Here is a 13,652-nt window from a genome sequence, read left to right on the forward strand (position 1 = left end):
CTCTGAAGTCTTTGCTATCTTGAATTAGAAAGCTGGAGTTGGGAGTTTATTTAACTCCTGACCAAAAAGTTGGTCCTGTTGTGTTTTTAAGGAAAGACCGTAAGGGGAAAGAAAGGGCAGGGCAGCTGCCTCTCCTTTATTAAATACAGTGTCATTTTATTTACCTTAATATTATCATTATCAGTATCATAATGAATGCCTTGTGCTGGCCCCATGGTAGCCTATCTTTTGAGGAACAGCACTCTACAAACATTTCCACTGCTTTGCCAGTTGTACATATATGGAATGAGCTGTATTGTTACAGACCTTGCCTGGTAGGCAAGTGGGACGGGTTTATTCAGCCTGTAGACCTCACCTGGTTGTTTGTTCCTGGATAATGCAATTGGCCCTGCCTCTGGCTGCCAGCTGTGTGAGCTTCATGTGTGGTTACTTATCATCTGGATTTATCAGCCCTATCGCAGTTACTTCGCTTACCCAAAATCAAGGTAAAACTTTTTACATGCTGTACGACTTTTGATTCTCAGAAAGAGGGATCCCTGGGTGTCGCAGCGGTTTGGCGCCTGCCTTTGGCCCGGGGCACGATCCTGGAGACCCGGGATCGAATCCCACGTCGGGCTCCCAGTGCATGGAGCCTGCTTCTCCCTCTGCCTGTGTCTCTGCCTCTCTCTCTCTCTCTGTGACTATCATAAATAAATAAAAAGTTAAAAAAAAAAAAATTTGATTCTCAGAAAGATACTATTCGGTTCTACTTGCGTTTTACAGTATTTTTTTTTTTTAAGGAATCATTGATTTGATTCCTATGTGAATAGTGCATAAATCATTGCTCTGTAATGTGTTGCTAGTGTGATGACCTGAGCCATGTTTCTCCAGTTACTCTCCTTCCTTTTCTTTCCTCCCTCCCTCCTAGCTCCAAGGAAGCTTCTAAATGGCATCGTTTTCAGTTCTTAAGAACTTGTGCTGACCACCTTGAATTCTTAAAAAGAATGGCCGAGAGCCACATGCTCACTGGTTCTTTGACTGTAGCAATCTTGCTGGCTTTCCTTTGGAAGGTATTTAAAGACCTCCTTAGGCATTTCATTGCACTCATTCTGCTCTCACTCTTCCGGTGGAAAAGAAATGCTGCTTTCATGCTTTCCCTATGGGGTGGAATCATAAAATGGTTACTGACCATCAGAGGTCTTCATTTCATTGGTGAAGCTATGACTTTATAATTGTGATGAGCCTAATTTTATCAGTTTGCTTATTTAATCTTGGCTAGAGATACTATTGTTTGTTGTAATCTGTTATTTATTTTATGCAATAATACATATTACAAAAAATCAGATAGAATAAATCCAAAGAAAATATTCTTCAACTACATTTAATCCCAACACCACGAGAAAAAGCATAACATTTTTGTTACAAAAACTTTAAAAAATACATTCATACATAAACATAATTAACCAAAATGGCATTGTTCATGGTGCTTACTGATAGATTTACTGACTCTTTAAAAAATGAAGAATTACAAGAGCTAAAAGGATGCTACATTTGCATCAGTGCTAAGATTTGGGATTCATAAATGAAAGATTCTGTTTTTAAAAATATTAAAAGAAATGTTAAGTTAAATTGCTTTTTTCTTTTGAATTTTGAAAATAACCAACCCTTTGCCAAAAACAATCAAAAAGAATAAAAGAGAGGGATGCTAAAGCTTATAATATGTTATCAGAGGCTGGGGACATTGGCTTAATCTCAGATGAATCTGAGAAGAATGCAAATATGTCATGGTATATATGGTATATATGCTATATAGTATATGTTTAATATATGTATATGCCATTTATATCCAAGAATACGATACACACGTGTGCGGGTGCACGCGTGCACACAAACACACACACACACACACACACACACACACACACACAGTAAACAGTGGGAATAGTAACTGAATTGCATTGGCTGCCTCAAATCCTATTTTGAGAATAGAGCATAAACAAATAACGAAATAGCTCAACAGTGTCAAAGAGCCCAAATTTATTATTTGTTTCTAAGATACCATATGAGATGTTAGTTGTGAAAGCATTTAAAAACTTTTGTTTTCACTCATCTTATTATGCTCAGTTGTAACTTAATTATTTATGATGAGATTAGGTAAATCATAGGACAGATTCTGTCTGTGTACTGTATCTGTCGGTACAAATTTGGCAGAAGCACACTAGCTCACGAGTCCCTCTTAATGTGCTCAGCATGCTGTGTTGATACTGGTTTTGTTTACGTCTGCATTCTGAGGGCCTTGAAAGCAAGCCCTGCATTTGTCAGCCTCCGGTGGTCAGTGTCAACCCAGCACCCCAGAGAGAAGGCACTGATCAGTCTTCCAGATGGAAAATCCAAGTTTCAATTCTATCTCTGGTTGATTGGTTGTTGATATACATAATTAGCACTTTTGCCCTTTTAAGAACTCCAAACTGCACTTCCTAAATTTTACTTTCTTATTCAATCTTCTGCAGATTTTTTAAAATTTCTTTTAGCACTAGTGCTGTTGCTGAAAACCTTGGCCTCTGTGACGGAAATAACTGTGATTTGGGAGTATCGAAGAAGGAGGAAAAAAAGACAGTGTCAGATTAGAGACAGGGTGGGGACCTGAACCCAGAGGATCTTTTACTTGGGAGTTTGGATAGTCTTTACCTTTCATGGGAGTCCTTTGCCTATAATTAGAGTTATTCTAGCTCTTCTGCAGAAGCAAAGGGATCATTTAGGCTAGTCCTGCAGGAGCCATGATGACAAGGGGAAGTGGTTACGTTTGAAATGTGTGTTTGGAGGTAGAAACATGAGGTGGGGAGTGAGTGGGGAAAAAAAAGGATATGAAGCAACTACTTTGTGTTTTGGTTTGAGCCATTAATGACTGCTGGTGTTTTGTATTAAGTCATGTTCTCTAGTCTTCGGATGGTGTGGTGTCTGTGTGTGTGTGCATGTGTGTGTCTGTCCTTTCCACAGAGTTTGTCAATTCCTCAGAGGACTCACTGTTGAATAAACTTACATCTCACCTCTGTGTGGTTATGTCCTGCATGGAGATGATCTGGTATGCCTGTGGACACAATTTGTTGATAGGCACCATGTTTTCGGAAACTACAAATATCAGGAGATTACACAGATAAATAGAGATTTCCAGATTCTTTCTATCTATCTATCTATCTATCTATCTATCTATCTATCTATCTATCTATTTATTTATTTATGATAGTCACAGAGAGAGAGAGAGGCAGAGACACAGGCAGAGGGAGAAGCAGGCTCCATGCACCGGGAGCCCAACGTGGGATTCGATCCCGGGTCTCCAGGATCGCGCCCTGGGCCAAAAGCAGGCGCCAAACCGCTGCGCCATCCAGGGATCCCGAGATTTCCAGATTCTTTTGAAAACCAGAAGTCTTGCCAACAATGAGCTGGGATTCCTGCATGGCTGCCGGTGGCTGGAAGTGAGCTTGGCTGTTACTGCCAGCCTTTGGGCTGATTTCTCTGGGTGTGATAGAGCCCATCGGGTTTGCTTCATGCAGTTGTCCTGTCACATATTGCCATCAGTATTCTCTGCCGCTGTCCTCCAGCAGACCCTGGCTGCTCCTCATGCATTGTGATGACAGTTTGCTTCTATCCTCTGACACTCTTAAATCCAGAAGCTTCTGTGTCCCAGCTGCTGGTATTAATGCTGGTCCCTCTTGTCATAATGGTGGGGTTAAAGCTAGTGTCAGGAGAGTGCACAGAAGTACAGGGCAAGAGGGTTGGAGGAGGAAGTTGCCAGTGCTAGTTACTTGCAGCATCTGTCATCTGGACCCATATCATGTTGCTTTTTCAATTTTTTAAGGTTAAATGTGACCCACAACTTATCTATATTCCAAGATTGTTCATTTGTACTATTTTGTGTTTATTGGAAAACTATGAGAACCCTCTCTTGTGAATAAAGAGGGTGGCCTGAACTTGGCATTTCTGCAGGGCCAAGCACAAAGGGGGTATTTACCAGATATTTGTCTGATTGAATTATTAAACTGTATTTTCTCTGTCAGAGAAGTCTCTGCAAATATGTCTTTGCAAAAAAATTAAAAATCTAAATAAGAGATTGACTGTCAGGATGAATCAGTTTTTAATTTTATTCAATGATGACCTCTGACATTTCCAAACAGTTTCCAGGGTGGGACCCATGTTAAAGCTGTGTGCTTGGGAAAAAAAACTGTCTTCATTTTGAGTTCATTTAAATCTGATATATATTTTGTTGCTTTCTTTGGGAAGTCATTAAATATAACTTCCTGTATTCTATCCCTGATCAATTAAGTATTTTCTTCCTTGTATGTCACACTCTCATCCCCTTGTAATTTTATTGACAGCTTAGTACAAACTTTGAGAATATGCATTTGGAACCAGATTCTGTAGCATTAGATCCTGGTTCTTCCCCTCTCACTTGTCACGTTACCTCTCTCGTTTCCCTACTTTTAAATGTTATTATCAAGAAATAATGAATACATGTAACTAATACATCTAAATCTCTCTAAATCTCTTAGAACATATCTAAGTGGTTGCTATTACTCTGCCTAAGAACATTTCATGTTTCCACTGCCTGTTTTTGTATGGTCCACAAGCTAGGAATGGTTTTGACATTTTTAGGTGGTTGCAAATAATAAAGAATAGAATTATTTCATGACACATGGATATTATATGAGATTTAAATTTCAGAGTCGACAAATAAGGTTTTATTGGAATATAGTCATCATTATGATTGGCTCATTTGTTTCTGTATTGTCTAGGCTGCTTTCATATGACAATAGGATTGAGTAGTTTTGATAGAGACCACCTGGCCAGCAATGCCTAAACTAGGCATTCTCTGGATCTTTACAACAGAAATTTTCCAACCTCACCTTATAGGGCACAGAGCACTGAATAATTGTATGTGCAGGTGTTACTGTCTTGGGTGATAAGTGGAACTTGCTCTTTGGCAGAGTCTGGTTCTTTCCATCTGTATATGGGACATTCCTAAGTTGTATTTGTCAGGAATACATAATATTTTGCAGTGACTGGCCATGTGTGTGGTGAGTTTGGGTATGTGTTTTCTGTGTAAGCTTTGAACCACGGTTTTGGGTTCGTAGGAGCCCAGGTACCTTTTTTTTACTTTGTCCAGTGAGGAGATTCACAGGCTGTGTTTTCCTCTCCTTGGCTATCCTGCAGGTGCAGTCCTTTTGAGGATTCTCAGTAGGAATATATACTGATAACACCATCACTGGCATGGAGTTAGAGAGTGTTGGAGAAAGGGACATAGCACAAAACACGTTTTTTTCCTGATTGCCATCAACATTCATCTGAAATTTGGAAACAAAATAAAGAAATTGTGTTGCTGTTACTGTAGGGTTTTGTTTGTTTAATGTTTTTAAAGAAAGTAAGGGCACTGGTTATACTGTGTGAATGATTGACTTCTAGAAGGACAGGACCCTGCCTGGGTCATGTTTGTTTCAACAGAATGCTCCGAGGGAGCCTTTCTTAAGGTTTGTTGCTCAGTAAACTAAGAACTAGACAAGCGAGAGAGGAAAAGAGTGTCTCATCTAGAGAAATTGATGCTACTTCTTAAGGCCTCCTACTTTGCCGTCCAACAAACAGTGGAATTTAGGGAAGAATCTAGTGAGTTTGCTGTTGAATTATGGCTTGTCTCATGGTACAGACCTATGGCACAGTGTGGTGTGCTCCAGTATTATCATGTTCATGGTTTTGGAATGGGCTATATCTCTCCAGGTCAGCATATTAGTGAATTTGGGACTTAAAAGATCTTCCTCTTTGAATTGACACTAATGTGTACTCCAGCTCAGAATCGCTTTTATATTCTTGCCTGGGATGAAGTGCTTATTTGCTTTTTTCATCCCTTCAGATATTGTTGAAATTTTATGGCACATTTATGGCAGTAGAAACACTGAAGTTATACTCCTAAAATGAATGATAATATCAAACATTTATTGAACATCTGTCATTTTAGTTCTTAACAGATGAGCAAATAGATGTGGAAGGGCCAAGTAACTTGCCCAAAGTTACATGGCTCATGGCCATTCATAATTATTTGTTTTTTTTTTTAAAGATTATATTTATTCATTCATGAGAGACATAGAGGCAGAGACATAGGCGGAGGGAGAAGCAGGCGGGGAGCTTGATGTGGGACTCGATCCCAGGACCCTGGGATCACGCCCTGAGCCGAAGGCAGATGCTCAACCACTGAGCCACCTAGTTGCCCATAATTATTTGCTGTATGGACTAATATTTATATTTATATTATGTTGGTTTATGTTTTTTTTTTATTTGTTTGAAAATGGATAGTGGACTTGAGAAGACATTATTTAGCAACACTTGTTATCAGTAATTTTTAAGATCCTTTTTATGCCTAGATATATCCCTCTTTGCTTCTTGCATGAGCTTTATCTATATTCTTGTCTTTTCACTCTCAGAGCAGAGTTATTCATCTGTCCCTGAAAGGGAATCTGATTATTTGGTGGTTAGTTCTCTAAAGTATATTCGGGTGGTTTAGAGAGAAGTAGAGGTAGTAGATGATGAGGGCCGTTTCTTCCCTTTGCTTTTACTGATGGCAGGTAGGATGTCTCAGTGTACAAAGAGCTCTTCCTTGCTCTGCCTCCTGAAGTATCACCTTCAGACCCTTAGGCCCTACCTCCCACATCATGCAAATCAGTTTTTATTATGATTGATGGACATAATCCATGTGTCCCTGACACCGTCACTGCTCACCAGAATGGCAGGTGGGACTAGAAAAGCAGCTTTGTTTCAGACACAAATAAGTCATAGTTTATTTTTTGACTGATTCTGTGGTGAAAACTTTACCCTACTTCTCCTCATGTAGAGCGTGTGAACTATCGAAAAGCCATGCTAGTCATCATTAGTTGACAATACTTTATACTGAATTAAAAATGTAAAAAATCAGAAGAAGAGAAAGAATGGAAAAGACTGAGTTTTAGGAAACCTCAGAATGGCTCCCTTTACCATCCTCCATTTCAAGCATGAGCTTGTGGGGAAGGGCCAGAGGGAGAGGGAGAAAATTTTCTCTCAAGCAGATTCCCCTGAACTTGGAGCCTGACACCAGCTCCATCTCAGGATTCCATGGCCCTGAGATCATGATCTGAACCAAGAATCAGAAGCTTAAACAATTGAGCCACCCAGGTGCCCCTATGTTTTTTTAAAGTGAAAAGTGAAGACGATGAAATAGTTGTCAGTTATAAAATATCTTTATAATTGACAGAACTAGAACTATTAATCTCTGTGGAGATTTCATATTAAAGAGGAATAATTTGATAGTGATGTCACATTTATTACATTGTGCTTTATAGTTGTCTAGACATTTTCACATAATTTTATTTATTGGATTTTTAGCCTGTGATTTAGAGGAAGGTTAAGCAGTTGATTTAGGTTTACCAGTTTAATTCCAGTTAATGATCAAACTGGAATCAAAACTGAGGCTTCCTGATTTTCTGTGTAGTAATCATCCTTTTGCATACAGCCATCATATTACATAGGATCTGCCTGTCAGTGGCTATGATTTTCTGGCATCAGACACTAGGATCTGTTGGTCAGTGTAAATTGATGCTATTTATCAATCGGGGGATGAGAGTTTAGGAATTCTATAAGCTTTGCGATTCAAAATACTGGACTGGTACCTCACTTTAGACACAGAGCCTAATATGTCATAATTGTTTAGAATTTATAGCTAGAAGTATAGGTGTAGCACCAGAGAGCTGAAATTGTGGACAAAATAACCTGTTCCCGTAATGGAAATGCCACAAGACGCCATCATACTGTGAATGCAAAGTGTAGTAATGGAATGAGAGAATCTGCACACTTTTCATTGGCCTCTGCACCCGGGTGCTATATGCTCATTTACATTTTCAGTGCATCTTTTTATCATTCTTTCTCAGGAATATACACCATAGTCAAGGCATATGGACATTAACTATAGGTTTATTTACTCCTTTTGTAAGAAATAATGCAATTTATATAAGGAATAATGCAATTTATAGCATTCAGCTTAAAGTATTCGTGTTGGATTTCAGAGTTCTCTGTATTACATTTCTTTCCATACAAGGCAAAGCTGAATAGTTGCTGCCCATCCAGACTTTTAATTGGAAAAAAACCCAAAACCACTCATTTATTTGCCACATATGTATGGAATTTCTGCTGCTGAAGAAACTGATAATTTACTTTTTCTTTTATAGAGTGGAAAACCACCCATCAATGATATGTTCACAGACCTCAAAGATGGAAGGAAGCTCCTGGATCTTCTGGAAGGCCTCACAGGAACATCACTGGTGAGAGGAGTCTTCTTTGAGAACCAGGCTAATGGAGTGTCTTCTCATCATTACTGATACTTGAAGATTCTCTGGGGGTTACTTACAATGTAAAGGCCCAAATGGGAACATTTTTAAAAAAGGTGTTTCAATGAGTCTTTGATAGTGTAATATTGAAGCTTTTATAGAGGCCTCTATTTTTTATCAAAGGTAAAACTATTTATTATACTTATTGCTCTCAGAAAGCACAGGAGAGAATTACAGAGAAGAATAGATATGGAAAATGGGCATATGGTTTTGATATGAGTTAGATATGTTGATATATGATATCATATATGATATGATATTAGTTGATATCACATTAGAAAATAATTTTTTGTTTTCTTAGATGTTGTAGAAAACATATTCAAATGTTATTTATTCATTTTTAAAAAATTTTATTTATTTATTTGACAGAGAGCATGCACACATTCACACAAGTTGGGGGAGAGGCAGAGGGAGAGGGAGAAGCAGGCTCCTCTTGGAGCAGGGAGCCAGACATGGGGCTCATCCTGGTACCCTGAGATCATGACCTGAGCTAAAGACAGCTGCTTAACTGACTGAGCCACTCAGGCACCCCTAAAATGTTATTTAATAAACTCTTGGAGAGTTGTTAAAAGCTATGACATTTATTTTTATTGAGTTTTTCAGTATTCTCTTTGTTTTTATTTTTTTCATCAAACCCAACTCTATTACTTTACATGCAGGTGCTTTGTACTCACACAGAAATAACTCCACTAATGTAGAGGATGCATTTTATGGGTACAAACTTTTTTTTTTAAAGATTTTATTTATTTATTCATAGAGACAGAGAGAGAGAGAGGCAGAGAAAGAAGCAGGCATCATACAGAGAGACTGACGTGGGACTCGATCCAGGGTCTCCAGGATCACACCCTGGGCTGCAGGTGGTGCTAAACCGCTGCGCCACCTTGGCTGCCCACAAACTTTAATACTAGAGGTAGAACTACTATAAAAGGTATAAAGAAATTCACTCCTGAAGATGAATTCCTTTCTTGCCGAAGCGTGAGGTGTTATAGTCTGCATTTTGCCTTCCAGATGGTGGGGAGGTACCTGTTGGAGAGGCTGATCCCTCTCTCAGATAAGATTCCCTGGCCAGTGAGGCAGAAAGGAACCTCCCAGATCACCTTGCCCCAGATGGCTCTTCCTGCCTTCCCAGTGGGCTTTTGTAATGCTACCTGGAATCTGGGATAGTGCCTCTGAATCCTCCCTGCCATCTCAGGATGTTAGTGGGATAATTTGCATTCTGTCAACATTAGCTTCCCTGGTGGCCCAAGAAACCAGCCAGAGCTCTTGGCAGAGAGGGGCTCTGCACGCCGAGCTGTTCTGTGTACATCTCAGGGTCTGTATTTGTTGGCAACGTGGAGAGTTCTGTCTCATTTGATTTCATGTTTTGTTTTCTAGCCAAAGGAACGTGGTTCCACAAGGGTACATGCTTTAAATAATGTCAACAGAGTGCTGCAGGTTTTGCATCAGAATAATGTAAGTGTGCATTGTGACTTTGGGGGCCTTTGGTGCGATCAGTATTATTTATTGTCAAACCAGCCACCTGCTCTGTGCATTGTCATCAACTGAGTTTTGGAAACATTTTTCTTATAAGTATTGAGCCTTTTCTGTAAGTGGAGGAATAGTCCTCCTTTTTCTGATTACTTTATTGATCTATTGTATAAATAATACATTTCTGAGATTTAGGTTTACCTGATTCTCTAAAGTGAAATTTCTTTTATTCACTTATATTGCTGTCCAAAGGTGCCAAAACAAAATCTTGACTTCTATGGGAAAATTGTCTTATGAGTTTATTTTTTCATTTTTTTATTTTAATAGGTGGATTTAGTGAATATAGGAGGAACTGACATTGTAGATGGAAATCACAAACTGACTTTGGGATTACTTTGGAGCATCATTTTGCACTGGCAGGTGGGGAAATTTTCAATTACTTCTTAATAGAAATTGAAAATGTATCATTTGTGTGTTAGTTTCTTAGGGTTGCCATCACAAGGTACCACAACCCATGTGTCTTCAACAACAGAAATTAATTTTCTCACAGTTTTTGAGGCTAGAAATCTGAGATCAGTGTGTTAGCAAGGTTGGTTTCTTTTGAGGCTTCCCTCCTTTGTTTGTGGATCAGTTACTTGATCTATAATGGTTAATTAATGGAATATTCCTTATTTAAGGACATGATAGCAGCAACTGTTTTAAGTTCTAGACAGCATGGTTTCTTTGAACAGGTAAAAGATGTCATGAAAGATGTCATGTCAGACCTGCAGCAGACAAACAGTGAGAAGATCCTACTGAGCTGGGTGCGCCAGTCTACTAGGCCGTACAGCCAGGTCAACGTCCTCAACTTCACCACCAGCTGGACAGATGGACTGGCCTTTAATGCTGTGCTGCACCGACATAAGTGAGATATGATCCTACTTAGATGTGGGCCTTACAAATTTGTATCTCCTCTCTGTCTCTCCCTTACTACCCTGACTAAAGCCCCCTCCCCACTACCACCACTCTTCTCTCTGAACACCCTTAAACATTAAGAAAAGAAACATTATGGAAGAAAATATCCACTGAGTCATTATTTCCATAGGACTTAAATGCCACAGTGCAGTGTCCACAGTTTCTCCTACATATTTATACGTTTAAAAAATGTAAAATAATTCACATGTTCAGTCCCACTATTCAGCATGAACCAGTAATATATACAATGAATTGTGTTAAGTTTTCATTCTCATACTGAAGGGAAACTAGAGATTCAGTGCAATCTCAGTTAAATAAAGACAATTGATTTTTTTTTGTGTGTGTGTGTGAAACACGTAATTATTCAAAAGACTAGAGGCCCAAGAAGAGCCAGGACATTCCTGAAGAAGAACCAGATTGAAGTACCTTCTGAACAGATGTAAAATTATTTATGAAGCTATATTTATTAAGACTATATATGTAGTACTAAAAATAAATACAATATAATAATGGTCTGAGTCATGTGAAATTGCCAACATTTTACCGTTTTGACAATAAGAATGGCAGTTGCATATAGATCAGCCTAACAGAGTAAAGAACTCAGAAATAACTCCATCCTGATATACCCCTGAGCTGATGTTGCAGATGAGCAGATGAATAGATAGTATGGGACAACTGGTTACTCATATGTGAATAAGTAAATTGTATCCTTACCTCACTATACCCAAAAGTAAATTCTAGATGCATCAAGATTTAAATGTGAAAGGCAAAATTTATTATATGTAAATTATTTATTGTTTCAAGTTCTATTTCCTAGAGGCTTTTTTGCTGATATATAAAAAATGCAATGGACTTTTCTATGTCTTAGATCTAGATACTTTTTAAATTTTTCCAAATTTTCCAAAAATGTTTCTGTAAGGGTTTTTTTGTAGATTATCTATGAATCATAATAGTTTCTTCTGTCCTTTTTTCTTCTCTTCCCCACTCATTTATGCTTAGTCCTTCAATACAATATTGATTTGAATTAGTGATAGTGAGCTGAATGTTTTGTTTTACATAATGGAGCGGTTTCATTGTTTACCCCAAGACTGCTATTTGCTGTAGCTTTTTTCATACACTTTTTATCTACTAAAGAATTCCCACTCCCAAGTATCTTCTACTTTTCCCTTATCAGTTTAAGAGGATTGGCCTCTCTTCCTAGCTGGTTTAGAGATGTTATTGAAGAACTTGAATTTTAGCCAAAACTTTTCCCTATTACTTAATTGGTTTAGCAAGTATATGTGGAGTGCTTTCTATATGCTGGATACAGAGCACACAGCAGAGAACAAAACAAGCAAAAATCCCAGTCCTCCTGGAATTTCCATTCAAATAGAAGGAGGAAGACAATTAAAAAAAAGATAATGTAGGTGATATAGCATATAGAAATGGTAAACATGCTGAAGAAAAATATATTAGGTAAGAGTGCAGGAGGTACCTGGCATGTTGGAAGTCAGTGGGTGCAGTGGAATGAGTAAGAGGAATATGGAGATGAAGTAGAGGAGGAACTGAGTGTGGGAGTAGGGCAGGCAAAGCCCAGAAATTAAGTGGTCTAAGATGCAAGAACAGATAGAGTTCAAAGAAAATGATCAACTTTTGGGTAAGTCAGAGCAACAATAATATCCAGTTTGCTGAATTAAAAGAACATCAAGATAAAAAGGAAATACTATATAATAGTAGTATGGAGGGGGATGATTGGTGAGAAGTTCTCTCAGGGCTTTGTTGTAGGAATATCATGTAAGCAGATCAGAGCTGGATTTTCTTTTCTGCTAATCTTGGTCTTTCAGTTGGATAATTTAGTCCATTAGCATTGATTGGAATAATTGATGTATTTAGGTTCATTTTGTACCTCTTGTTTCAAGCTTCTCATTTCTTTCAACTTTTCTGTATCCTTTTTCTTTGTTGTCTTATATGGATAGGTTCTTTTTTTTTTTTTTCTATTTGGGAATAATTTAGGCCATATTTAATCTTTCTGTGGTTACTTCATAAATTTTATCTTATTTTATTTTTTTTACTTCATAAATTTTAATAGGTGTACCAAACCAACACAAGAAACTTAGAATGTTTTACCTATTGTTTTCATATTGTAAATTACTTTAAAAAATATATTTAACAAGCTTTTAAGATATAAAAGATAAAAATTTCTTTGTTTAAACTTACAAGTAAAAGTAAAATAACCTAAAACTGAAATGTATTAAATTATAACAATGACTACTTTTGTTCACATATTTCATTTTCATTCAGTTTTATTTGCGTTATAATTTCAGACCTGATCTCTTCAGCTGGGATAGAGTTGTCAAAATGTCCCCAATTGAGAGACTTGAACATGCCTTCAGCAAAGCTCAAACTTATTTGGGAATTGAAAAGCTGTTAGATCCTGAAGGTACTGTTCAGTGTTTAATTTATTTTTCTTTTTTCTTTTTTTAAGATTTTATTTATTTATTCATGAGAGAGAGAGAGAGAGAGAGAAAGAGAGAGAAAGAGAGAGGCAGAGACACAGGCAGAGTGAGAAGCAGGCTCCATGCAGGGAGCCCAACGTGGGACTTGATCCCTGGTCTCCAGGATCATGCCCTGGGCTGAAGGCAGGCGCTAAACCGCTTAGCCACCCGGGCTGCCCCAGTGTTTAATTTCAACCTTGATTTTGCTGTGCAATTTTGAATACTTGGAAAATAGTTTTTTTTTTTCCTTTTTAGAAAAAATAATGAGGATTGTGGAGTGTTTTTTCTTTTGGATTATGGTGCAAGACATTTTATTGCAGACCAGCTATTAGTACTATTGTACTTAATTTGTAGGATAGTTTGGGAGGAAATTGAATTA

At 38.0% G+C, this 13,652-nt stretch overlaps 1 protein-coding gene across 9 annotated transcripts in view; it reads left to right on the plus strand.

Annotated features, from left to right (window-relative positions):
- UTRN (utrophin) overlaps window positions 1-13,652 on the plus strand; it is a 505,421-nt gene that overhangs the window by 113,559 nt on the left and 378,210 nt on the right. For all 9 annotated transcript variants that reach the window (XM_077895925.1, XM_077895964.1, XM_077895934.1 and 6 more), the window contains 5 exons: window positions 8,220-8,312; window positions 9,753-9,830; window positions 10,173-10,265; window positions 10,577-10,749; window positions 13,103-13,218. In XM_077895925.1, coding sequence (XP_077752051.1) covers window positions 8,220-8,312; window positions 9,753-9,830; window positions 10,173-10,265; window positions 10,577-10,749; window positions 13,103-13,218 — 553 coding nt within the window. The remainder of the gene's footprint in view (window positions 1-8,219; window positions 8,313-9,752; window positions 9,831-10,172; window positions 10,266-10,576; window positions 10,750-13,102; window positions 13,219-13,652) is intronic.

Source organism: Canis aureus, chromosome 1, assembly GCF_053574225.1.
Source record: "Canis aureus isolate CA01 chromosome 1, VMU_Caureus_v.1.0, whole genome shotgun sequence".
In the NCBI taxonomy this organism is placed as follows: Eukaryota; Metazoa; Chordata; class Mammalia; order Carnivora; family Canidae; genus Canis; species Canis aureus.